Below are 25,903 nucleotides of genomic sequence, written 5' to 3' on the forward strand. Positions count from 1 at the left end.
TTCCTGCCGAAATCACATGGCTCTCGCGTTTCCATGGAGAGTGGCCGGGGTGGGCGCTGCCAAGCGCCTCTGAGCCGTCCCTGCCTGCTCCCCGTCCATGGGAGAGGAACAAAGGCGATGCGCCCAGCCAGGCCCGCTCCCGTCGCACGCCTCTCCTGGGACATGTGAGTGCCGCCGTCCTCGGGCGCTGTCACCGCGGCGGGGGGCTCTGCTGGGGTCACCTTTTGGGGTGCGGTTGGGGGCGACGTCGGGTCTCTTCATCCGGACGGGAGAGTGGAGCGAGGGCGGCTGGGGGACCCCGCTGCCACCTCGGGGAAGCGGCGACCCCGGTGACGACGGAGCTGAGGCGCAGGGGCTGAGATCCCGTCCTGCCCCCGTGGGGACGGGGGGTGACGGCCATGACTGGGGGCTGCCGCCTCTTCCTCCTCCTCCTCCTCCTCCTCGCTGCGGAGGGAGGAATGCTCGGAGGAATTAATGAGACAGATCTGGCTTTGTTGCCGGCCCCATCCTCCTATCTGTCGGCCCTGCCAAGAAATCCTATGGGAAGCGGAGGGCCGTTAACCCCTTCCCCGCTGCGCCGTGGGGCTTTGCTGCGCCCCGGCCCTGATCTGCATCCATTTATGGCACCTCCGAGAGGAGCGGGCGGCTTCACCCCTTATCCTGGCCCTGGTGACCGGAGCAGGGCTCTGCTGCGTCCCCCCGTGGGGCCGGGAGCTGGGGATGGTGGGGCCGGGGGGTGACGTGTGGCTCTGGGCTCCTTTTGGGGTGTCCAGAGGGGGCTGGGAACCCCCCAGAGACCCTCAAGTAGGACGGAGGCTGTGACCCCCCAGCTTTGGGTTTGGGGCCGGTGTTTGGGGCTGCGTCACCGCTGTGGGGCTGCGGGGCCTCTGCTTTGCGGGGCTGTAGGGCCTCTCCCACCGCCCGGCCCCAGGCCCTGCGCTTAGGGCTATTTATAGGGCCGCTGCTTATATCTGTGCTATTTCTGCCCTGCGTGGGGATGGCGCAAGGAAGTGACGAGAGGGCTTCAGCCCAACCCAACGGGGACGACTTTGTCACCCCGCACTGTCACCTCTCTCCCTATGCACGCTTATTTGGGTGCCCTGGGCTCCTGCCCCAGCCCCTTGCCTGGGGCTGCGTGGGGAGGAGGGCCTGCAATAGCTCACCTTTGTGTCACTGGTGCCGTTGTCACTGGAAGGGATGTGGAGATGCTGGCCTCGGAGGTGGCCTCTATGGCACATCATAGCTGTGCTGGGGACGGCAGCGCAGGGACACCGCTCAGTGCCTCTGGGGTATGGGATCTCCAGGACGTTTGTCCTGCCTTCAGCTTCTGTCAGTCCGTCCCCACTGGGATGCCCTGCTTGGGCTGCGGAAGGCTCAGACCCAGCAGAGCAGCAGACGATGGGACATCACACAGATGGGATGGGGGACACCACACAGGTGGGACATCACCTGGATGGCATGCCGTACCCGCATCCCTCACAGCCTTTTGGCGGCCTCCCATTGCGCAGTGCCCTCGCTGCCCACCACCAGGCAGCCCTCGTTAAGCTTTAATGAGGACAAATGAGCTGGCATGGGCCACGGCTGCAGGCGCGCTGCCTGGGCGTGTGCCGGGCACCAGCTTGGGGCGGCAGCCAGCGGGATGTCAGCATCGCAGTGCCAGCACTGGGAGCTCAGCAGTTGCATTGGGATGAAGGAGAAGGGCGATGTCACCGTGCCGGGCAGCTGGCTCTGCTCCCTGCTGGTGTCACCGGGGTGAGGGGGTGACACGGCACTCCTGCTGCCAGCTCCCTGCCGCCGCCGTGGTGCAGTGAGCAGCAGGATGTCGTCCCCAGGTTGGTGATGGGGGAATGCTGCCCAGTGCCGCCTCCTTGCGGCACAGCGGGGTGGCAGGGTGTGCCAGTGACATCTTGGGGTTGTAACACCCCTCCAAGGCTCTGCCCTGATGCTTTTCTTCCTGAACCTTGCCTGACCTCCCTCTAAAAGCAGCAGCAAACAGGAAGGGAGCCGGGAGGGAGGCGTCTCTTCCTGCGGCACTGACGGCAGCCCTTCCCAGCTGGGATGGGGCTGTGCTACTCCAGCCTCCTCCTTGGGAGCCATGGCTATGGTCAGACAAAGGGCAGGACCCGAAGTTCACATCTGTGCTCCAGATGGGCCACGGGGTCCCACGGCTCTGCGGGGACTGGGACATGGGTTCACGCTGCCCTTATTGCTCTGCAAAGGGCTTTTCCCTGTCCTTGTACCTCTTCCAGCCCCTCAGGACGTGGAAACACGTGGGCTACCCTCACGCCCCGCTGGTTTTAATGCTGAATTCCTATGGGGCATGAGGAACACGGTGCTGTTCCAGGTGCCACCGCTGTGCCCTTGGGTTCCCACGTGGGAATGGCACCCAGCAGCCTTCCAGTGCCCTACACAGAGCCGCAGCTGAAGGCGGCTTCCTCACAGCACAGGCTAGGAAACTCAGGGCTAGCAAATCCTCTGCCAGTGGGGTTCAAAATTAAGCTAAATTAAAATAAAGCCGCCCAGAAGAGAGCAGCAGCGACGTGAGCTCTGGTCGGTTGTGCCATGCTTATCAAAGGGGCCCCTTCCCTGCACAGGGGACGGAGAGATGGACGGACGGACGGACGTCCTCCCTTCCCCGGCCCTTGAGGCACGCAGTGGGGCAGTGCCGTCAGCCCATGGGCAGGGGAAGCGTGGGAGGGGACAGCCAGCACCAAGCCCTCAGTCCCGGCAGTCCTGCAGCATGAGAGCCTGCTGGGCCCCTCCGCTCCCCACTGCACCCTGCCATGAACGACAAGCAGAGAGGTACTGAGCCCGGCAGGGATCCCAGAGCCATATAGTCACTGTAGGAAGCCTCCCCGACACCAAAACGTGGCCAGAGCAGGGCGAGGGGGACGTGGTTTGGGGCTTGGGTTGTGGGGTGCTCTGTTCCCCGTCGCAGAATTCCCTTGGTGAGCTCGGCAATGCGATGCCGGAGGCACGTGTGCTCCCCACTGCTTGGCAAATGTTCTTAATCTGGGGAACCCCGGGTGGTGAGGTGGGGGATAAGGGAACCCTGAGGATTGCGGGGCGCGGTGGTTGATCCTTTGGGGGGTCTGTGGGGTGAGGGGTTTCACCCTCCTTGCCCTAGGGGAGGTGAGCCAGGGGCACTGGGGAGGGGGTCTGGCTGTTGCTGTGGCACTGTGGCAGAGGTGTGGGGTTGTACTGGGTGTTTGGGGGTCTAGTGTTGGCCAGCTGCCCACCCTGCACAGAACAGGGGAATCCTGGGGCTCTTCCTGTCTGCGGGGTTAGGGGCTGAGCTGCCTGAGAACGAGCATCCTGGGGGAGAAGATGGCATTTGGGACCTTCGTGTGGTTCTGCCACCCCCACCAGGACCCAGAGGCGTTGGGGAAGAGGGTGCCACATCCCTACATGGGGATACAGAGAGGACTCATGCAAATGGACGGGGATCCCAGTGGGTGCCCCCACTCTGGGGCCCTGTCCTCCTCCAGGGGACCCATCCCGCTGGGTGCGGCACCTCCACGGCCACATCCCAGGAGATGCCCTAGAAAACAGGTCGTGCTCAAGCCACCCTTTAAGGCAGCCTCCTCCCTGGGTGCCACCTCGGGGCTGGCATCTCCCCCTCCGGGATCCACCGGGTGCCCCAGGATGTGCTGCGAGGCGCTCCGTCCCCGTCGTCCCCCTGTGCGTCCAGCCCAGCCCTGCCCTTCCTCGGGGACGCTCCGAGGGGTAAATAAGCACTTCCTCCAATTCTTCCCATTAGCAGCTCTTTCCTTTTCCTGCCGCCCTCCCACTTTGGTGCAAGGAGCCGGTTCCATAGCCAAGAGGGCGGGCACCGGCCCCTCGGGTGCCATTGCCCAGCGTGGGGTCCCAGCACTCAGCGTGGGGTCCGCAGCTCCACGACCCCAAGCACGAATGGCTTTGGCTTCTCCCCAGCTAGAGAGCTGCCAATTTCACAGTTCCCGACTCATCTCACTCTGAACCCCAATCCCCTGCGCGCGGTGGTTGGGGGGTGGTGGGGAAGGGGCCGTAATGCAGAGGAGGTCAGGGGAGAGGCGGCTCCCAGGCCCTCCATTGATCCCCGGATGCCCCCGTCTCTGAACCGGGGCAGGAAGGAGGATTGAACACGGCCAAGCGCTGTCCTGGGCCGGAAAGGGGCTGGCGGGGGGCCGGGGCGTGCAGCGGGGACGCAGCTGTGCAAACAAGGACGCAGCGGCTCGGGGGGAGGGAATGGTGCCAAGTGCCTGCGTTTGCAGGCTCCAAAGGTTCTCCCTCATGGTTTCCCCTGCTCACAAGGGCGAGTTCTCCCAACGGTGCCTCGTGTGCTGGGGGGAGCTGGGTGCGCCCCTTTGTGCCAGGGGATACCTAGAGGGCGTTGCTTGGTTGACGTTGGGTGCGATGCATTTGGATGCAGCAGCCGGGCTAAGGGCTCACAAGGAGCCGGTTTGGGTTTGTGTTCTTGGGGCGTCTCAGCCTCCCGCTGTGTTGATAAACCCGAAAGAGCGACCTGAGGCTGCTGTCTGAGTGTCAGGAACAGAAACCAGCCGGGACCAACCCAGCCGGTCGGACTGCCCCCTCCATGCGCCGAAGGAAGCTGCTAGCAGCATTCCTGGGATTGGAATCATCTGCGGAGCACCAGGCACGGGGAGACGAGCAGCAGCCGGGTCCGAGAGCCCAGGGGAGGGCCGTGGCGTCCCCACCGCACTGCCTGCAGCAGCTGGACGGAGCCATGGGGATGGACGGACAGATGGACAGGCTGTAGGACTGGGAGAGCTGCGGGTGCTCCACAATCCCAGGGCGGTGAGGCGCATGGCTTTGTCAGAAGGCGGCTTCGTTAGCACTCTAATTAGGGGCAGGGGCTGTGGCTCTGTGGGGCTGTGGGACTGGACCTTTGGGCAGGGACACGAGGCTGCGTGGGGACCTGTGGGACTGCCACCCACAGGATGCAGGAGGGATGTGCCGTGGGCTCGGCGGGTGGCAGCGACACAGACATGTGGGTGACCCACCCAGTGCTGGCTGCCCCATGGCGAGGGGCTCCAGAACCCCACGGGTGAGGAGCTGTGGCCACTATCCCTTCCAAACGTGCCCCAGGCTCGGTGCTGTGGCGTACCAGGTACTCCTTATCTCGGTAATGTCAGGAATGCACCATGCTGGGGTTTCTCTTCCGCCAGCAGAGCGTGCCAGGAACAGACCCTGCTGCCACTCAGTGCCCACGTGTGCCAGGCTCGAGCATCTCAAGCAGTCCTGCACACCGTGAGCAGGATGGGGTTCATGGGGCACTCCCCTCCTCAGTGAGCTCCTGGCCCTGGGGCTGGGGAGATGGCAACACGAGGCTGGAGCTGATAACTGCAGTGTCACGGTGCTTTGGGTTGGGAGGAAGCCACAGTCCCCAGGATGGAGCGTGAGGGTACGGAGCTGGCCATGCCATGTCATCACTGCTGGCAGTGCTCCTCGTGGTGCTGATGCTCGAGGTCAGATGCATGTCGCAGTGTGAGGGACACCCTGAGGGGTTTGGGGATACACTGAGCATCACTCCATCCTGCCACTGCTCCCTGGTGACAACCTCAGCATCTTTCACCTGCTGAAGGCCCCTCCTGGAATACCCGCCATGCCCTTGGGAATGGAAAGGATGGGCTCCACGTGTGCCTAGCACTGCTGTGGGGCTGCTGGGTGCTTTCTCCATAGAACAGCCCACCTGTGCCGCAGGCCCTGCTCGCTCAGTGGGGAGCAGATTAAACCGCCCTGCAGAGGGTAATCTGCCCAGGCCCTGCAGGGATTACAGCTCCTCCTAATGAGCTTAATTGGGGCAGCGTTGTCCTGGTGACTGAAGCGACCAAGGCGACACCGAGACCCACAGAGCTGCTTGGCTCGGACCGAGCACAGAGTGTGGGACCTGCTGCTGCACCCTGGCCCCATTTGCACAGAGCAATCAGCAGTGGCAGCTGGTGGCTCCTGGTGGCCTTGGTGCGGTGTCCCTGGGCGCTGAGGACACGGGGCGTAGCACGGTGCCGAGGAGGCTGGGGCATGGCTTTGTGTTGGCTGGGCAGGTGCGTGCTGCGTGGGGACGGTTGGGATGGGCTCAGAGCTCTGTCACACCCTGGGCACCCCACCCCGGGGCTGGTTACACCAGGAGGAGCCACAGACCCTCTGCTTCTGCATCCGGCGGTGGCTGGAGAGGTGACGATGCTCTCCAGCTGGCAGCTGGGTCAGGGCTTTGGCACTCAGGGATTGGTTCTACCTTGCATGGGACATGTGGGTGCCGTTGCCATGAGGACAGGCAGCATTTTCAGGGCTCCTGCAGTGGCCACGGGGACTTCTCGGAGGACCAGGAATAGCTTTGCCTTTCCCTTCCTGACAACAGAGCTCCTGGCAAAGGCCGGGGACTTTCCAAAGTGCTTTGTTGTCGGCAGGTTTCCGTCCTGCTCGCAGGGCTGGGCAGCAGGGTCCTGCCCCACACATTCCTATGCTTGCTGAGGGTGGCAGGGGGACTGCAGGACACGTTTGGGGACAAGCAGGGCTCCGGGGGCTCTGCCATGGCCACGTCCTGGAGGAACCGCGGTGGGCATGGGGCTTCAGCCTCTTCCCGTGGACCATGTGGGGTTGTACCCGGGGGCTGCTCAGTGGCTGCCCCATGCCTTGCTGGCGGTGACCCCGCTGCCTTGTGTCCCCTTAGGGAGGCCCTCCAGGTCACACTCAACGATGTCGCTGTCTGCGCGGCCGCAGCGCCGAGTCCTCGTCGCCAAGATCAATAGGAGCCAGTCGTTCGCCGGGGTGAACTCGACAGCAGAGCGGCCCTTCAGGTAGGAGATGGGGGCTGGGCACGGTGCTGTTACCCAGGGTGCTGTCCCTTCTCTCCATGGGAACGTTGGTGGTAGCCAGAGATGTGGCACTGGGGCTGCTGAGCCCACCCTGTGTCACCCCAACGCTCGGTTGTCCCTGTCCCAGGGCAGGCACGGCAGGGTGGTCCTTAGGAAGTTCCTCAGGGCTGCCCTGTGACCACCCCAGCACATTTAATGACTGTGGTAGAGGAACAAATGTGGTCTTGAAGAAGCTTTGTGTGTCAGCTCCTCAACGTCCCATGGCTGCAAGTTTCTCCCTCAGTGCTGGTGTGAGTCAGGGCTTCCTCTGGGCCGTCCTAAACCTGGTGCTGGAAGGTTTTTTTGGCTGCCCATGAGCTCTGCTGTGAGGATCAGCAAGCAGCCGGTCCTTGCTCATCCTCTCCGCTGCTGGCGACTTGGTGGCACCCATCACATCCTCCCTTCTTCTGTGCCAAACTTACATCAAGGAGAACCACCCTGCGCCTTCCTCTGCTCCCTTCCCAGCTCCTTGGGTGGTTCTTGAGACACAGACGTGCTGTAGGTTTGGACTGTGCCATTTTAATGCTTCGGAGCCCTTTTTGGTTCTCCTTACCTCCCAGTCCTAGCGAGGAGTCGTTGGGAAGTGGTGGCACGAGCGAGCCGTGCTCCAGCAGCACCTCCAAGCAGGCAGCCCCGTGGCACGGGCACATGCCCACATGGAGCTTCCCCATGCCTGGGAGCAGCTCCCCAGCCACACTCGGCTCTTCCTTGTGATGCCCAGAGCCTTGGCAGATGAGGAGGGGGAAGGGATGGATGTGCAAAACAAGCACTCGCCCATCATGTTGGCTTGGGTTGAGGCCAAGATATTCACTTTCCCGTACTGATGCTTCAGGGAAGTCTTCTGGCTGCTCTCCGAGGAGTCACGTAGGATGGGAGGTCCAGGCCAGGACGAGTGACGTGCCTACGTTAGAGGGCAGAAGGGAAGGGCTGTTCTGCCTGAGGCATTGCTGGTGGGGCCGGGCTGTGCTCACATTGCACAAGGCAGGAGGGGGAGTGTTAGGATGCGCGGCGCTTCTGGGTCGTGGAGGTATCTCTGTGATGTCTGTGCTCTGTGCTCAGCTGTGCTGATGGGGGGGAGGGTGACAGGCACATGTCCCCATGCTGCTCCTGTGCTGGCACCTGGGAGGTCTCTCTCAAGGATGCACGATGGCCACCCAAAGCACTGAGGGTGGAGCAGAGTGTGGTTACTCTCTAGAGAATGTTTGGGGCTGGAGATGGTCACTCCAGGAGAGCAGCTTGGCTCTGGCAGGTGCACGTTTGCCTTTGCTCCTCCTAAAAGGAGCTGAGGATCCCATGGAGGCATGCCCACAGCCAGCATCTGCGGGTCCTCTGAGATGGGATTGATTCCCTGCTCTTCTCCACCGTGAGCTTACTGGGTTTGCCTTGTCATAGAATCATAAATCATAGAATGCCTGAGGTTGGAGGGGACCTCAAAGCCCATTCAGTTCCAACCCCTTGCTGTGGGATGGGTGCCCCATCCATGGCCATGGCCATCTCAAGGGACGGCACACTCACAACTCCTCTGGACCACCTTTCTTCCATGTCCACTGTGGGGCAGCTACATGCACCCAGAGACACAGGCACGTGGGGCAGGCAGCATTTCCCAGCCCTGCAATCGCACATGGCCTCATCCCGCCCGGCCCTGCTGGCCGGTTTGACTGGGTGCCGGGGAGCTGTGGGAGAGGCAGGCAGGTCGGGACGGAGCTCTTGGGACTTGGCCTCCTTTCTGGAGCTCCTTGTTGTGAGATGGGCACCCAGGAGGACCCCAGTGCCGTGGGCTCACCATGGCCGTGTCAGCTTCACTGGCTTCTCTCAGCAGGAACCTCTCACCCTTCACACCCACCGTCTCCCGCAAGACTGGCTCCAGGGTCAGTAGGATGTTCTCAATGTCCCACAAATCCCCACCACCCAAGGTGCCTCAGCCCAATCGCCTGGATGAGGTGTACGAAGCGCTCAAGAAAGGTCTGACGTAAGTGCTGGGGCTGCTAGGAGGTTGGGATCGGGGTGCCCCCAAAGGTGTCCGTGGGGCTGGGTGGTGTGGGCTGAGGTCCCCGTCTGAGCCTGCGGTGCTGCTGTCCGCAGGGCCTACCTGGAGGTCCACCAGTTGGAACTGGAGAAGCTCAGCACCCAGATCCGTGAGTCCAAGAGGAATTCACGCCTGGTGAGTGGTGCTGGGAAGAGTCTGTAGGGAGAGGTGCTTTGTGCAGATGCTTGGGGTGCTGGTCATGGTTGGGGCAGCTCACGGTCCTATTGGAGACATCGGGGGACAGTCCATGGTGTGGGGCTGCATGGGGTCCTGTCCTCCTGCCATGCTATGGGTGGTGGGTGCTCCCTGGGTGAGCAGAGCTGGCTTTGTGCTGCATCTTATCCCTCTCCTCTCTCCTCCAGGGCTTTCTCTACGATCTGGATAAGGTAAGCAGGAGCAGTGTGCCCCATTCCCTTGCCTCCCCACGTCCCCTCCACACCCACCTTCCCCTGTGCAGCCAGAGCTGGGACTCTGCACTCAGGGTAGCAGAGGACAAAGCAGATACTGGTGGTGGCTTGTAGCCTGCTTCTTGGGACACGTCCTATCGCACAGCAGGAGTGTGAGGCAGGGCCATATCCTGGCCCGCAGCCCCTCTCAGGGAGCCTCTCACACCATCTCTGCTTTTCCAGCAAGTGAAGTCAATCGAGCGCTTCCTGCGTCGCCTGGAGTTTCATGCTAGCAAGGTAGGAGCTGGGGATCGGGTACTTCTGTGGGTTTCTGGCCTCTATTCAGCACTGGGGCCACGGTGCTCTTCCCCACCTGGCTCCCAGTCTGTGGTGATGCCAGGCCAAACCCGCAGTGCCCTGAGCACTGGGAGACCGCCTCAAGAAGCCACCATCCCTGTTGCCACTTGTCCCCCTGCCCCTCACTGCACCCCTGGCCTGTCCTTGCAGATTGACGAGCTGTATGAAGCCTACTGCATCCAGCGGCGGCTCCGCGACGGGGCCCACAACATGGTCAAAGCCTACAGCACGGGCTCACCGGGCAGCCGAGAGGCACGTGAGAGCCTGGCTGAGGCCAGCAAGGGTTACAAGGAGTACACGGAGGTGAGGCAGCCGGCGCTAGGGGGGCTGAGAGGTGTTGACCCTATGGATGGTGAGTGATGGGTGCTCTGTCCCTTGCCCCCAGAACATGTGCCTGCTGGAGAGTGAGCTGGAGAGCCAGCTGGGAGAGTTCCATGTTCGGATGAAAGGTACCGCGTCCCATCCCAGCCCTGGAGCAGCACTGGCCTGCTGTGTGCTATCATCCCTCTGCCTTCTCTTGCAGGGCTGGCAGGTTTCGCCCGGCTCTGCGCTGGTGATCAGTATGAGGTTGGTGGAGCCTTGGGTATAGAAGGGGATCTGTCCTCCTCCCTTCTGCGGTCCATGCTGAGCATGAGGGACACGGGTGGGCCTTGTCCTTGGGTGCTGGTGTCAAGCAGGAATGTATGTTGGGGACCTGTGGTGGGTGGCCAGGGTTGCAGAGAAAACTCCCAGCCCTGTGAATGATAGAATCATAGAATGTTGGAGTTGGAAGGGACCCTTAAAGGCCATCTGGTCCCACTGCCTGCGATAAACAGGGACACCCACAGCTCCATCGGTGCTCAGAGCCCTGTGCAGCCTGATTCCATGCCTCTGCTCTTCTCCCAGATCTTCATGAAGTACGGCCGGCAGCGGTGGAAGCTGCGGGGACGCATCGAGGTGAACAGCAAGCAGGTGTGGGACAGCGAGGAGATGGTTTTCTTGCCTCTCATCACCGAGTTCCTCTCCATCAAGGTGAGGAGCCCTGCAGTCAGAGCACAAGTGGGACAGAGATGCTGTGGGCCAGTGGGCTCTTTCCTGGCAGGAGCTGCGTTAGGGCAACACCTGCAGTGGCTGTGCTGGGCACACACGAGACAGTGAGGGAACTGGACCTCATTCAAACCCACCCTTTGCTGGGACAAGAGGATACTATTCCACGGGGATGGCATCCTGGCAGCAGCCTGACTGATGATGGCCTTGTCTCATCCTCTCCTCCTCCTTCCCCAGGTGACGGAGTTAAAGAGCCTGGCCAACCACGTGGTGGTGGGCAACGTGTCCTGTGAGACCAAGGACCTCTTTGCAGCTCTCCCCCAGGTAGTGGCGGTGGATATCAACGACTTGGGTACCCTCAAACTCAGCCTGGAGGTGACCTGGAAGTGAGTATCTCAGCAGGATTTGCCAGTTGAGCGTAGCAGGAATGGGAACCAACAACCGGCCTATCCTGAGCTTTCACTCATCCCAAAATCAGCCTTCTGTTCTGGAGAGCCAGAGGCTGAAGAGCACCTTGAAGTGCTGTCCGCACCCCCCCCGCTCGCTGCAATGTTGGGACCTTCTGGCTTAGGATGCTTCCCTCACCTCCCCTCTCTCCCCCGCAGCCCCTTCGACAAGGATGACCAGCCCTCGGCAGCCAGCACCGTCAACAAGGCCTCCACGGTGAACAAGCGCTTCTCCACCTATAACCAGAGCCCACCTGATACGCCGTCCCTGCGGGAGCAGGCTTTCTATGTAAGCATGGGGCTGGGCAACCACGGTTGGGTGGAAGCGCCCACGGTGGGGTTCGCTTTACTGAGTTGAGTGTGCCAGGGGAAGTCCCAGTGGGTGGCACAGCTCCATCCATCCGGCCACGGCTCGGCCCCCCTGCCCTCACAGCTCCTCTTCTCTCTGCCCAAGAGCCCATTGCGGGCAGCCGACAAGCACGGCTGGTCCTTGTTGGACATCTTTCGGGAGACACTCCTCGAGAAGCTGTCTCGGAGCTGCTCTTGCGGCGACGTCTCCTCGGTCGAGCTTGGGAGATGGCCGCAGCCAGGCCGCGTAAGTGCGATGGCTGGAGCCGGCCCGTAGCGTAGCCCAGCAGCGTGGCCATCCTGCTGTAGTGTAGCTGCTCGACCCCTGCTCACCAGCGAGTAGAAGAGCTGGCCTTATCCTTGCACTGGTGGCCGTGCCACGCTATGGCATTGGTGTGACGGCCAACACGGTGCTAATGTGGCGGGGTGCTGGCGTGACTCTAGCTTGAAATCGGCGTGGTGCTGGTGTGGCATTGGTAGCATGATGGGGTGGCACTGATGTGACATCGGGATGACAGCGGTGTGGGGCTGGGGTGACACTGACGTCACACCAGTGCGGCACTGGCACGACGTCAGTGCGGTGGTGTGGTGCCCAGCGTTGGTGAGAGGGGTGCAGTGTCAACGTGGTGTTGGTGTGGTGTTTGTGTGACATCAGTGTGACATTGATGTGACACTGGTGCTGCCCTCTGCAGGCTGGTGGTGGGGCTGTTGCTCTCTTGCCGCTGAGGATCCCATCTCCCCATGCTGGTAGACCCATTAGCACCATGGCAGGGTCCCTCCAGCTGGAAAGGGCAGCAGCGCACCAAGCAGAGCCCATTCCTGCCCCAGAGATCACAGCAGCCTCAGTGCCTCCTGACATGTCGCTGTCCCTTCCCTAGAACATGCTGCGGCGTCAGGAGGAGCTGGAGAACGGCACAGCTTGGTCCATCTCCTCCGAGTCGTCAGATGACTCCTCCAGCCCCCAGTTGTCCAGCAGCACTCGCCACGCCGCCCACAAGCCCATCGTGCAGCCCGAGGTGCAGGCCTCGGCCCCTGCCATCGAGATCTCCTTCTCACAGCAGCAGGAGGAGACTGGGGCTGGCGGTGGCATCCCCATTGGGACAGACCTGCCTGAGCCCCCAGAGGAGCAGGATGGCTGCAAGAAGGACGCTGTGGCCAACGGGCATGTGCCCTACACCCGGACTCTCAGCCACATCAGTGAAGCCAGCGTGGATGCGAGCATGGAGGCCAAGGCTATGGAGGGCCCATGGGAGCCCTCTCCCAGCCTGGAGGAACACGATGCGGGCAAGCTGGACGATGACTCCCTCCCCGGTGCCTCGAATTTGGTGCCAGAGACCTGGGCAGGGAAGGACAGTGGCCCTGAGGCCAAGCCACGTGCCATGGTGGCATGGGCTGAAACCCATGAGGTGGAGGCTGAGCCAGTAGCAAGCCCAGCACCAGCGCAGGACGTTTGTGGAAGTGAAGCCCCCACGCCAGCTGTGGTGTTGGCACAGGCCCCCACAGAGGAGGGGTCCGTCCCAGCCCCACACCTGGCCACCAGCCCCCCGGCGGTCCCACGGGTGAAGGCTGTGGACTCAGGGCTGGAAGAGGCCATCAGCCTCCTGGCCTCGGCCCTGGATGACTATCGGGGACAGTTTCCAGAGCTGCAGCCCCTGGAACGGGAACTCAAACATCTGGAGGAGATCCTGCTGGTGAGGAGGCCCAGAGGGAGTCAGCAGCAGGGAACAGTGACAAGAGCCATGGCACTGCCCAGGGCACGAGGGTGGTGGAGCCATCCCTGATGGCACCGCTCAGCTGTGAGGGTGGTTGGGGCATCCCTGATGGCAGTGACCAGTGACAATAGTGGTGGGATCATCCCTTATGGCAGTGATGAGGGTGCTGGGGCCATCCCTGATGGCACTGCTGAAGGGACAAGGTTGGTGGGACCATCCCGGGTGGCAGTGACCAGGGATGAGGCTGGTGGGGTCATCTGGATGGTACTGCCCAGAGTACAAGGGTGGTGGGCCCATCCATGTTGGCACCATTCAGTGACAACAGTTGTATGGGAACTGTTGAGTTCCTGAACCACTGATGGAGCACCTGAGGAAGGGACCCGGTCAGTCCTGGGAGCACAGGTGAAGGCAGTTCAGCTGTGTGATAGGAAGGGGTGGAGTTTGGCTGCACCTCTCTTAGACCTCATTTAAGGGCTGGCTGCCTCTGGGGAAGGGTCTCTGGTTGGAGATCTCTCCTTGGTGAAGCTTTCCCTTGTGAACCTGGGATCTTCTGGTATGGGTAAGCAATCTTCTTCCCTTCCTTTATAGCATCTTTCTGTCGTGCTGATCCTTTGTTACTACACCTCTGGTGAAGCACCTTTTTCAATCATACTGATCTGTCCAATTGTTACAACAGTGCTGGGGACATCCCTCATGACAATGACTGTAGTGGTGGGGCCATCCTTGACCTTGACTCAGGGATGAGGGTAGTGAGGCCCCTTAGAGTGGCTTGCTAAGATCTGACCATTCTTTCCTTCGCAGCACAAGCAGGGTGTGTTTCTCAGCCGTGCCTCCAGCATCAGCCTCACAGTGGAGCACGCTCTGGAGAGCTTCAGCTTCCTCAACACCTCTGACATGGAGGACTCGGAGGGCTCGGAGGAAGAGGCTCTGCAGGATGAGAGGTGTGCGGAGCAGTGTCTCATAGAAGAGGCACAGAGCAGCAGGGGTTGGGGTGCTGAGCTCTAGTGGGGAAGGAAGGGCTGGATTCAGGTGCCCTGTGCTGATCCGGCTCAGTCTCTCGCTGGTTTGCAGGAGGGCCAGCAGAGCGCGGCGTGGAAGCAGGGCTCCCAGTGCTGGTGAGGTGGGAGCAGATGATACTGGAACGTGCAGTGGCTCCGAGGGCAGCGCAGACCCCATGAGCACCAGCAATGAGTTCCTGGATAAGGCCCTGGTGCTCCACCTCCACAACTGCAACCGCCTGCTGCTGGTGAGACTGGGGACTGGGGCGTGATGGTGGGACACGTGGTGGGGTTGGCCATGGCTCCTCGCAGTAAGCCCCTCTGAGATGCCTTGCTGTGCTGGGGTCTGGGCACCATGCTGTCCTTAAGGTCACTGGCATACCTGTGCCTTACAGAACCTGGGCACCTTTGGGCCTCTGAGGTGCCGGGAGATGTTTGCCCTGGACAGGCTGCTGCGGGAGGCACAGGTGCTGGAGATCGTGTGCCAACTGATGGAGGAGCGGTTGGAAGCAGCGGGCTCTGCTGCCGGAGGTAAGGGCAGCAAGGGGCTGCGCAGGAGGGATCTGCCAGCTGGATGTGTGGCTTGACACCGCCTGTCCCTGCAGTGGTGCAGTTCTCAACGCGGAAAGAAGGGGTGCTGCCCCTTTGGGACCACTGCGTGGAGCTGCCCAACATCTACACCTGCCCCGTGGAGCGGTTCCTGCAGGTGCTCAGTGCGCAGTACGCAGCACCCATCAGCGAGCGGCACCCGGGACTGGCTGATGCGGGTGAGCCTGTGGGTGTGCAGGAAGAGAATCTCCAACCCTACGAGGTACTGCACACCCTGACCTCGTTATTTTCCCGCAGTATGTGTGAAGCTGGTGGAAGATGTGCTGAACCGGCGGCTGCCACGACGACCCGGTGGCACCCAGGGTGAGCAGGTCACCATCTTCCAGTATTGGAGCCACTTTGAGTCCCTCGGCGCCCTGGTGCTCGACACCTACGTGATGGAGCTGGCGGAGGAAGGTGGGTGCCCCTCTGCCAGGCTCTGAGCTGGAGGCAGTGGGGTGTACAGCACCATGGGGTATCACCCAAAGGCTCACTCACCCTGACTGTTGCTGGTGCTCAGCCCCCTCCTACGCTCCCATCCTGGGCACCCTTTGGACCTCACTTTCTGCAGGTCCGCAACTCGGGTGCCCCCAGCATCCTATGTGGGGTCCCTCCGCCTGCTGTGGGTGGAGGCCGAGCTCCCCACGGATGCTCAGCTCACCGGGCTGTCCCCACAGTGCTGCTGGCACAGAACCTCAACTCAGACGACCAGGACGTGGTGCTGCGGGCACTGAAGCGTGTGCCTGAGGGCCGCCTGAAGAAGGAAGGGCTGAAGGCGCTCAGCTTGCTGCTCGTGGAAGGAAACAGCAAGGTGGTGAGCGCCGTGTCGGCGCAGCTCCGCAGCCTGGCGGAAAACCCCCGCTTCCGCCAGCGGGTATGCCATGGGCAGGAGGGGAGCACGTGGGCTCTGGGCTGCTGCTTGGAGCAGTGGCACTGAGCCCTCGCTCTGCCCCAGGCCCTCGTGTGCTTCCTGGGACAGCTGGAGGATGAGGAGGTGCAGACACGCGTGGCTGGCTGCGTGGCGCTGGGCTGCCTCAAGGTGAGATGGGTGCACAAAGAAGCCCATGTGGTATTTGCTTCCAGGCTGAGCTGGCTGTGGGGTGGATGGAGAAGAACTGATGCTGCCTGCTACTGTTTCTGCACGGCCTCCAGCTCCTAGGGGTGCCCCAAATGTGCTGGGGTACAGTAGAAAGGGAAAGGGGGCACAGCCAAGGGTTCTAACTGGATGATCTTGAAGGTCCCTTCCAACCCAAGCCATTCTATGATTCTGTGACTTTTTCTGCCCGGGGCTGGTCTGGAGGTTGAGCTCTAATAGGGGTCTGCCCTGCCTGCTACCTACCATTGCAGGAACCTTGCTGCTTTCCCATGTGGGTCACATCCATGTGGCTGACGCCAATCACGCTCAGCCCTCTCCTCTCTCCTACAGGCCAAGGAGAGCATTGAGCAGCTGGTCTACCTGTGCCAAACAGACAAGGAACCTGTGCGGGAGGCAGCCAAGCAGAGCCTGATGCTGTGTGGTGAGTGTCCTGCATCACCCCTGCTCACAGCTGCCAGAGGGGCATCACCCCATGTCACACCACCCAAGGGAGAAAAGGACCTGGGCTGATCCCTGCCTGCCCTGTGCTCTGGCTCGTGGTGCCCAAACTCTGTGGGGTGAGAGCGGTGGTGGGCAGCAAGGATTCCTGCGGGCACAGCCCTAAGCGTGGGTGTTATTTATTATTTGCTAGATGGCACTGAGAGAACCATCTGAGTGGGTTTCTAGGCCTCCAGATCGTGGCAGCTGCTGCACAGGTTGGGACATGTGAGCTGTCCTTGTCCCTCAGCCCCCACTCCTGCTGCTTTGCTCACGAATGTCTCTGTCTTAGAGCCTGTCAGCCATGTCACTTCTTGGAGTCTGTGTGTCTTGGTTGTTCGTAGCCCCACAGCAATGCCTGTGCACATAGGTGCCACGTGTCCTGTGTCCCACGTCACCAGCCCGGCTGGGGACAGCTGCTGTGTGCAGATCTGTGTGCAGGGCTGCTGGGCAGAGATCTCTCAGCATGGAGCGTGCATCCCTGTGTGTATGCGGGGGTGTTGGGAAGCTCTCGGGGTCCCTGTGTGGGTGCATGCAGAAGTGCACAGCAGGTTGGGATGCTGCACCTGGCACAGCCCCGAGCCTGGCCCCCTTGCCCTAGCTCCTGGCCTGGGGACTCCGTGGGCTTCTGGAGATGGGATTTGTACAAGGGTGTGCTAAGGAGAATGTAAGAATCATAGAACCACTAAGGTTAGGAAAAAACTCTCAGATCCCCAAGTCCCACCCTGTCCACTGACCGTACCTCCCAGCACCACATCTCCATGGTTCTTGAACTCCTCTGGGCACTCCCACACCTCCCCAGGTAGCTGTGCCAACACGTTAGCAGGAGCTCTGTGGCTGTACCACGCTGGTTCAGCTCTGTCAGGCATCAGCATCATTTTTGTCACAAGACAAAAATGGGAAGCTGGCTAGGGATGGGATGGAACAGAACTTGTGCCTTTTGCTTCACTGACCGTGGCCCGTGCTTGCAGGGGAAGATGGCAAGTCAGCGCACCGGCGACTGGAGGAGACCCTGGACAGCCTCCCACGGATCTTCGCCCCAGCCAGCATGGCCAGCACGGCTTTCTGAGATGCCACGCAGAGCCACCCGCCATCCCTCGAGGACAAGGGCACTGCTGGGCTGCGCTTGGGCTCGCAAAGGCTGGGCCCAGCCGACGGCCCTGCCCACAGCAGCACTTGGGCACCACCCCCGCCGGCAGCTCGCCGCGGCCGCACACTGCCTTACGGAGCACCGCTTCCCCTGCCCCGAACACCAGCCGCGCGGGGGGCCACGCACGCGCCCCTGGGCGAGGAGGGGCTCGCTGCACACCCCACCCTTCGACTGCTATTGAAAACACACAGGGAACCCACCCTTCGTGCTACAGCTGCTGATCGGAGCGGCAGGGAGACGCAGCGGATTCCTCTCTGCCTCTTGCCTTCCCGTCGCTCGGGGCCGCGTGCCCTTTCCTGGAAGGACTCACACTTTGGAAGCGATGCTGTTTCTTTCCAGAAGTCGCCTGGGCTGGGAGGGAACCGCTGCCCTTTTTGCCGCCTGGAAGTCCACAGGACTTAAATAAAATGAGATATGAGATATATTAATATATTCTGCTGGCGTTTCTTCTTTCCAGCTCTGCATGCTCCTGTCCCTCCCCAGCGGTGGAACCCAGCCCAGAGCCCTTCCCCTCTGCTGGGGAGGGCAGGGCAGGAGGAGCGACAGAGGGACGGACAGACGGACGCTGCCACCTTTTCCTTTCGTTCCTGTTTGTTTTATTTTATTTTTTATTTACGATTTTTTTTTTTTTCAGAAAAAAAAGCAACAAATTCTTTTCTATAATGTCTCTATAAATCTATATATAATGTAATTACAGAGAATGACTAATTTTGATTTTAAACCAGAAATAAAAGCAAACCTTTACTGAGCCGTGGTGTTGCTGTGTGGGTGTTTGGCAGGGAGCTATGGCCTGTGTGTGGCTCTCTGGACAAAGCTGGGTGTTTCTCAGGTGAGGATCAACCTTCTGGTTTTACCAGCAGTATAGCAGGCGTCTCTTTCAGCAAAACAAGGAGCTTTCACTTTCTCTGAGCTGTGTGAGAGTTAGCAAGATGCTGCAGAGCATGGGAAGCCTCACCAAGGTGCCACGCCGCAGTGGGCAGAGCAGGTCCCTCAGAACAGGGAAACCCTGACCTGCCCCAGAGCAGAGAAGGGAGGCAAGGGCTGCAAGTGAGAATGGTAGCACCACGTATGTCTCATTACAATGATAACAAGCCACAACAGCTTGAGGAATTACGGAATAGAGCTGGGAAAGGACCTCTGAACATGGCCTTCACACGGCCTTCCATTCCTCCCCACTCAACATGCTCGAGCAGGCTGCTCAGGACCGCGTCGTGTCAGGTTTTGACTGTTTCTGAGGATGGAGATGGCAGAACGCTTCTGTGCTACGTGTTCCAGTGTTCAGCCACCCCTGCACAAAAAGCATTTCTTTAGTTTCAGTGGAATTCCTGTATTCTGTTATCAGTATGGCTCTCGTTCTGTCACTGGGAAACACTGAGGAGAATCTGCCTGTCTTCTTTACCCACCACAAGTGTTGAGAGACATGGATAAGAACCGCTCCAAGCCTTCATTCTTCCAGGCTCTTTTTTATATGGCAGATGCTCCAATCTCTTAATCATCTTAGCAGCCATCACAGTTCTGATGGGGGAGCAGGTTAAAGCAGCAAAAGGTGCCAGCAGTGGCAAAGACCCCTGGGGTCAGCTCCAGCAGCATCACACCACGGTGCACAGGGTGTCCCACATGGGAAATGTGCTTACTGCAAGTGGTTGGCAAGCACCACGTCAGCAGCAAGGGCACCCAGGCATCTCTCATACTGGGTGTGCTTTAGTACCATAAGCCTGCAAGGCCAGGAGGAGGCTCAGGGCAGCTTGGTCAGTTCTCTGCCACCCAGGTCTGTGCTGGGTATCTGGGACACGGTAGCATCAAGCAGACACAGCACCACCTCAACAAACCTGACATCTGTCAGGGTGCTGCCTTCAGAGCAACCGCTTTTGGATGTGGCTTTATCTGCAGACAGGATTGCAGGAAAGGTACGAGCAGGAGATGCTTTGCTCCATCAGTGCTAGCTTAGCATTATTCCACCTACTTGGGGGCCGGACAAGCCTCAGGCCAAAAGCACAGTGTTTCTCCCAAAGCTCTGAATCATGCTCTCAGCTGCAGGCAGCAGGAGTGAGAACAGGGGTCTTGGCTGGCACATGCTGCAGTTGGGTAATAGCCTGTGGACAGAAACACCCTGAAGGTATTAAGTAGCCCAGACTGTGTTCGGTGTCGTTTCTTTTTCCCCCAACTAACCCCTGGAAATACCAACGGTTCAGTGCTCCAGCAGCCTATGTGTGTGTTCTCCTTGCTCTGCCAAAGCCTGGCCCCATCCCTGCAGCAGAATACCATCTTCCAGGATAAGCTGTACCTTGGCTGCAGAGATTGGAGCAGGAAAACAGCCTTCTGTCAGGGCAGGCAGGGTGCTGCACGTCAGTACAAAATGACTCTGATCCTGGAAGTCCCAGGAATAATCTCATTTGTGTGGCTTTAACATCATCTAGAAAAAAAAATAAATGTATATATACATGAGTCAATTTAGGAACGTATTGCCTAGCCCCTTGTTCTGAATGAGTTTGCAACAGCATCACCAAGGATCCATTGGTGATGGGGAAGGGAGGACTGAACTTTTCCCTCCAGGACTTCACGTGTGCTCCAGCCCTTATGCAGGAATTGTGCAGCTCCATGGATCAGCTTGCTGGGTGCCACTCTTTGCACACAAGGATGGATGCTGCACCACAGAGTGCACTGTGCAGCAGCATGTTTGCTGTTTCAAAGGAGACAGTGCTCCAGCACCACGTTTGTCAGCCCAATCTGTGTCAGCACTCCAAACATCTCTCACGGATGTGCATGTGTGCTCAGCAGCACCAATGACTGTTGCAGCCACTTGCTTTTTTGTAGGAGCTGCAGTCCGTGGGAAGGTGTCTGTGTCATGGTTACATTACCCACGTGCTCTGGGAAGATTTTCCTTCACCCCACTTACTGCTGTTTTCCCTGTAAATAAAGGAGCACGCAGCCTTTTTATACCAGCAAAAAAACAACCAGCCAACGCGTCCTCCCCTTGGAGAGCATCAGGGCAGGTGCAGCTGCTCAGCACATCAGATTCGGTGACCCCAAGAGCACCAAACAGAACAACCCCAAGCAGACACTGCCTCTTTGGGGCATCACGAGCTCTGATCATCCCTCCTGACTAAGAAATGACCAAAATTTTGATGTCCGGCCACATTTAGGAGATCACAGGAGTTGGAGATTCTCTTGCTTGAGCAGGCTCAGATTTGGACCTCTCACCTTAGCCAAGGCTTGTATGAAACTGTGCTTCCAAAGCACTCACTACACACGTTTTAGGACACTCATAAAAGATTCAGAAGGCCAAGTGCTCTGCATTTAGCTGTAGCAAAACAACAGCATCCTCAGGGTCACTGACTGTTCAGTGCAGGACTGTTGTGTACACACACCACGGGCTTGTTCTTCAGGGACCACCTCTGAGGTGACAGCTAGGGCTTCACTTCATACAGAGATCAAAGCGTGCTCCAGGCGGTGTCCAAAACTAAGTTTAAACTAACATTAATGTTTGCTCTCCTTCTTAAAGAAGAGGGTGATTCCCACCTCATACAGTCTGAAGGAGATCAGAGAACAAGAGTCAGAAACAGCAGGAAATGAGGGCTCAAAGCTGAGCTGGGAGCTCATCAAGGCAGCCAGGGGCTCCCTGGCTCTAGCTCCCACAATTTCTGCTCATGAGCAAGCGGCTCCAGGACAAATAACTTCAGATGCCTCCGATAACTTCCAAGCAACATCTGCCTCTGGGTGTCTAATCTGGAGATGCTAGGAGGGTGATTTTCGGGAGGCTGAAAGTAGGGCAGAGGGATGTATTGCAAAGACTTGAATCCTCTGCAGATCAGCTCAGAAGCACCTCTGATGGAGGGATCTGAGGCCAAGAGGTCAGCTGCACCCCCAGCACACACTGGCACACATCTCTGCCAAGAAAAGGCCAACAGAAAGTATCTGAGAATACTTTCTGCTTCCTCACACATAAGGACGTGCAACATTTGCCACTGGACAGCTACCAAGAAAAGGCAGATGGAACATTAGAAGCCAGTTACTCCTGGCCTGGTGTGAGTATTTAAAGGAAAGTAAAACGTCATCTTACATACAGACAGTGCTCCTCTTCACGTTAAGCAATGCTGACCTAAGCTTTTGAGCTTAAAGCAGGATTTGTGGCCACACGTGAAACGTATGTTCCTCTCCTCAAAGTAAGAAGCGATGGTTTGATGGCTTATAATAAAAAAACTGTAATCAAATTCACACCACAGAAGCAATTAAGATCCCCAGATGTTACAGCAGGGGGCTGCACCCTCTCACCTCCTGTAACTGTCAATCTGTGACATCACTTTGTCACTAGCTTTTTCCTCCTACGGATGAGGTTAAGGAATCAGAGCCACATCCCAGCCACAGCACACCTTCTGCAGCTGCCTGCCATGCTGTTTCCCCTGCTGGAATGAAGTAATGGACTTGGGCTGGTGCCATCACCCTCCAAAATGAACCAACAGCCCTTAAAGTACCACTGGTGCCACAGCCCTCCCACCAACATAAAGGTTGGGAGGGCAGAAGGTGAAATAAGCCCTGAAAGCAGAGGCACAGAGCTCACCTCCTCCACAGCATCCTGGCAAGCTCTTCCCATCCCTACGACAGCTCCACAGCATGACTGATGTTCAGGCTGAGATTTAAGGGCACCATTTACACACGTTAATGTATGCTGCGTCTGTCTGATAGTTTTGTCACTTGCCAAGCAGGTTGGGGTGTTTGGCTGGGCTGCCAAACAGCTTTTGCTCCTCTATGACACCTCACAAGGGAAAAATCTGAGCAGGAATTTATTATCAGCCTCAATTGCAGCAACCCCAGAACTGCCCAGCCTGGTGCTGTTTGGGCCTCTGCCTTTTCTCTGAGCTCCCTGTCTGTAGGCCGTGTCAAAGCAGGAAGAAATAACTTCATCCCGATGCACCTTAAACCATTCAAATTTTAACCCAGCTTCACTTTGCACGCTTCAATGGTAAGAAAATAAAAACGGGACACAGCGTGAGCTCAGAGGAAGCGCCCTCAGCTCGCCTCTGCCAGCGCTGAGGTAAATCTGGGCGCTGAGGTAAATCTCAGCACGTTCCACTCAAGCGCCAACTCGTCGGTATTTACAAAATCACCCGGAGGTTTCCCTCGAATTCGAGGCAGCCCCGTCAGCTCCTCGCCCAACTCGCAACACCCATCGTCCCCTCAAGCCTCCTCGGTACTGTCTGCACCCTGGACTCGTGCCACGCCTTCCCCGTTCCTACAGCTCAGGCGGCTTCCCGCCCCAGGGCGGATGCGGAACGGACACAAAACTCGAGGCGCCGCTTATACGGCCCCGCTCCCCTCAGGGCCGGGCGGGCCGGGGCGGGGCACAGCCTCCCCTCAGCGCGCCGCCGCCCCGCCCTCCCTAACCACGTGACGCACGCACGCACACGAAGTGACGCCGCCGCCCCAGCCCGGCGTTTGAAGTTGGCGCGCGCCCCGCGCCCCCCCCCCCCTTCCCCCGCCCCGCCCCGCCCTCCCAGCACACCCCGCGCGCGGCCGCTTCCCCGCGCGCGCCGTCCCCTCCCCCCCTCCCCTTCCCCTCCCCGCTCCGGCCGGCGGTCCGCGGCAGCCGCGCTCGCGCAGGCGCACTCCGCCCCGCCCGCCGCCATTTTGTGTCCGAAGCGACTGTGGAGCGATTAAACCGCGAGCTGGTGCCGGGCGCTAGCGGCGGCCGCGGCGGGGCGCGAGGGGAGCGGCGGCTCCGCGGGGCCGGGGGCGGCTGCGGGGCGGCGTGCGGCGGGGCCTCGGCGCCGGGAGCGAGCCCGGCGGGGCGCGGGCGCAGGTAAGCGGTGAGCGGGGGGTTTGCAGTCGCTTTCTCCGGCCTCTAGGTGTCACGATGGGGCTCCGCGCCGGCTGGGGCCCCGCAGCGGCCGCCGCCGGGGAAGCAGGGGGCTTTGTCTCCCTCTATCGTCCCCAGCGCGGCCCGCGCCTGCCCGCTGCCACCGCCGCCGTTCCCCACAGCGCGGCGCTGGGCCGCGGCCCGCCCGGCCCTCGCGGCCGCCTCCATTTTCCTCCCTTTGTCTCCCCGCCGCCCCGCCGGGGCCCGGCTGCCGCCCCCTCCCCGCCACGCGAACCGCCGCCCTCCCCCCCCCCGCCCCCTCCTTTCTCCTTCCCTTTCCCTTCCTCCTCCCCTCCCTCCCCGCCCCGCCGCTCCGCGCCCGGCCGGATCCCCCCTGTTCGGCCGTTATCCGTTTCCCCCCCCCCCCCTTATTTATCATCTCCCACCTCCTTTCGGCTCTCTCCGTTCTCCCTCCTCCACCTCCTCGGGGTGGTTTCGGAATTCGGCGGAAGCGGTTCGGGCTTTTTTTTTTTTTTTCTCGGCCCGCTCCGTCCCGCAGCCCTGCCTCGCCGCCGCCTCGCTGCGCTGCCGCCGTGTGCGCTGCGGAGGGAGAGGCGCTGCGAGGCGCAGAGCGGGACTCGAGCTCCCTCTGCAAGGCAGGCTGAGCAGCGCCATGCAGCGCCGGCCCTGGCACGGCTGGGGGGCGCCCGCTCTCGCCGCGCTGCCCTCCCGCACCCCCCCCCCCCCCCCCTTCCCCTCGATCTCAGGCCTCCATCCTGGGCTCAGCTCCGAGCTAGAAAACGCGCTGCTCCCCTCCTCCCATCCCCCCCCTCCTCCCGTGGGTATTGCTGCTTTTAATCATGCGGAAGGGGCGATCGCACACGGTTTTGTGCCCTGCATCAACTTGATCTCAACTGAGATGCTCAGAGCTGTAGGTTCTGTCAGTCACGCTGCTCTGCCTTTATCGGGTGGCTTCGACGCAGCGTTTTGTGCCTTGTACCCGTCCCTAGCACTCAGCGCTGCTGCTGAGAGCACACCCGCTTTCCTGTTGCTGACTTCCTATTTTTTACCCCGTCTCTTGCTCCCCCACCCAACACTCAGCCGTGCCTCCAGTTGGTAACAAACCCCAGAGGTGTCGTTGAGCTGCTCTCTGTGTGCGGCTTTGAGATTTGTTTCAGTGCAGGAAGTGTGTAAGTGTTTTTTCAGGTCCCACAGTTTGCTCATGCTGAGCCTGTTGAACTGGTGGCTGTCTTTTGGGCATAAGGAGTGGCTCTGAGCTTCAGTTCCTACTTCAGCCCCATCTCACCTTCTGTGTTAGTGCAGAAGTCAAAGACCGAAGAAGGTCTTGAGCATATGAACCAAGCAGTGCTTTCTTTTTTTCCATAGGATGATTGATTTTCTTCCTTCCATTTTGCTTTTCTGTTTGGACTGTGTTTTGCAAGTCCTTTGAGGGCTGCAGTCGTGTTTTGGGGAGCTCCTTTTGCATCCAAAAGTGGCTTTGGACAGGGGCTGTCACCCCAGTGGCAAGCATGGTAACACCTCCAAACTATCAAACTCCAAGCTGTAATGAGGGCGCAGTCTCTACGTGCCCTTGCTGTCCTAGGCAGGTGCAGTGGCATCAGCACAGGTTGGATATTTGGGCAAAATTATTCTCAGAGCCGTGAGGCAGTGGCACAGCTGTCCACAGAATCACATAGAATCACAGAATGGCCCAGGTTGGAAGGGACCTCAAAGATCATGAATCTCTACGTCTCCTACCGCATGCAGAGCCACCAACCTCCACGCTTAATGCTTCACCAGGCTGCCCAGGGCCCCATCCAACCTGGCCTTGAACTCCTCCAGGGATGGACGGGGCATCACAGCCTCTCTGGGCAGCTGTTCCAGCACCTCACCGCTCTCATTGTACACAACTTCCTCCTGATATCCAACCTCAATCTTACCTCCCTCAACTTAAAACCATTTCCCCTGGGAGAGTCCCCGACCCTGAAGGTGTTCCAGAGCCATGGGAATATGGCACTGAGGGATGTGACATGATCAGTGTGGGTGGATTGAGGTTGGACGTGGTGATCTTGGAGATTTTTTCCAACCTTAATGATTCTATGATTCTCATTCAGTATTAATATCTTCTGTATTTATAAGGAAGATGCCCAGAATGATTTCCTTAACGCTCGTGAAACTCCTTGCAGGATATTTTTGAGGCACGACGTCAGTTAAAAGGTGCAGGATTGCTGTACTCCCCAGTGGCCCTGCAGCTGAACTAACACGGCTCAGGGAGTTCGCTGAGCTGTCACTGGAGTGCTGAGCCTGCTGCAGCTCCTGCCCACGCCGTCAGCAAGGGAAAGAGCTAATCCAGGCACTGCTCCTGGTGCTGGCAGGCTGTGTCTTGGCTGTGAACTACTGTGTGTGTTGCTACCAGGCTTTGTGGCTGCAGGTCAGTAGCTGCCTGATACTTCTGTCTAAAAAGGGGCCAGATGCTGACCTGTGTTGTTTTGGGGCTTATTTAATATTTATCTAATTAATTTGTATACAATTAGTCACTTAAGGATTCCTTCTCTTGCCCGTAGTGCTTAATATCCTGCTTTTCTGCTAATGTTTTTGGCAGGGGGATGTGGAGCATTGCTGGGCTGATTGCTCTCTGAGAAGAG

The 25,903-nt window shown here is 59.5% G+C and overlaps 2 protein-coding genes and 1 long non-coding RNA gene across 14 annotated transcripts in view; 2 read left to right on the forward strand and 1 right to left on the reverse strand.

Annotated features, from left to right (window-relative positions):
- On the forward strand, positions 1–18,212 carry RIPOR1 (RHO family interacting cell polarization regulator 1). 8 transcript variants are annotated; one of them, XM_052685392.1, is made up of 23 exons: positions 1–164; positions 6,671–6,797; positions 8,671–8,823; positions 8,937–9,015; positions 9,243–9,266; positions 9,510–9,563; positions 9,774–9,926; positions 10,009–10,072; positions 10,147–10,190; positions 10,509–10,634; positions 10,887–11,035; positions 11,255–11,384; positions 12,322–13,134; positions 13,957–14,096; positions 14,227–14,401; positions 14,549–14,684; positions 14,759–14,920; positions 15,000–15,158; positions 15,419–15,615; positions 15,697–15,780; positions 16,168–16,258; positions 16,469–16,532; positions 17,286–18,212. In XM_052685392.1, the coding sequence occupies exons 1-22, from the start codon at positions 98–100 to the stop codon at positions 16,489–16,491; spliced, it is 3,150 nt and encodes a 1,049-aa protein (XP_052541352.1). In that variant the 5' UTR covers positions 1–97; the 3' UTR covers positions 16,492–16,532; positions 17,286–18,212. The 8 variants fall into 8 exon arrangements, with proteins under 8 accessions (XP_052541352.1, XP_052541347.1, XP_052541348.1 ...); XM_052685387.1 differs by lacking the exon at positions 16,469–16,532; XM_052685388.1 differs by lacking the exon at positions 16,469–16,532 and having other exon boundaries at positions 8,674–8,823.
- Positions 18,038–23,953, reverse strand: LOC128081811 (uncharacterized). 4 transcript variants are annotated; one of them, XR_008207401.1, is made up of 3 exons: positions 23,705–23,943; positions 19,650–19,877; positions 18,038–19,557 (listed from the first exon to the last, which is right to left on the reverse strand). It is a non-coding gene; the product is annotated as an uncharacterized LOC128081811 (long non-coding RNA). The 4 variants fall into 4 exon arrangements; XR_008207400.1 differs by having other exon boundaries at positions 19,646–19,877; positions 23,705–23,942; XR_008207399.1 differs by having other exon boundaries at positions 19,749–19,877; positions 23,705–23,930.
- The window catches only part of CTCF (CCCTC-binding factor), a 30,544-nt gene continuing 27,834 nt past the window's right edge, over positions 23,194–25,903 (forward strand). Inside the window, exon 1 of one of the 2 annotated variants that reach the window (XM_052685409.1) lies at positions 23,194–23,261. The gene's annotated coding sequence lies outside the window, so the exon portion shown is untranslated. The remainder of the gene's footprint in view (positions 23,262–25,903) is intronic. The other variant, XM_052685408.1, reaches the window with a different exon arrangement.

Source organism: Tympanuchus pallidicinctus, unplaced genomic scaffold (assembly GCF_026119805.1).
Source record: "Tympanuchus pallidicinctus isolate F22 unplaced genomic scaffold, pur_lepc_1.0 scaffold22, whole genome shotgun sequence".
Lineage (NCBI taxonomy): Eukaryota > Metazoa > Chordata > Aves > Galliformes > Phasianidae > Tympanuchus > Tympanuchus pallidicinctus.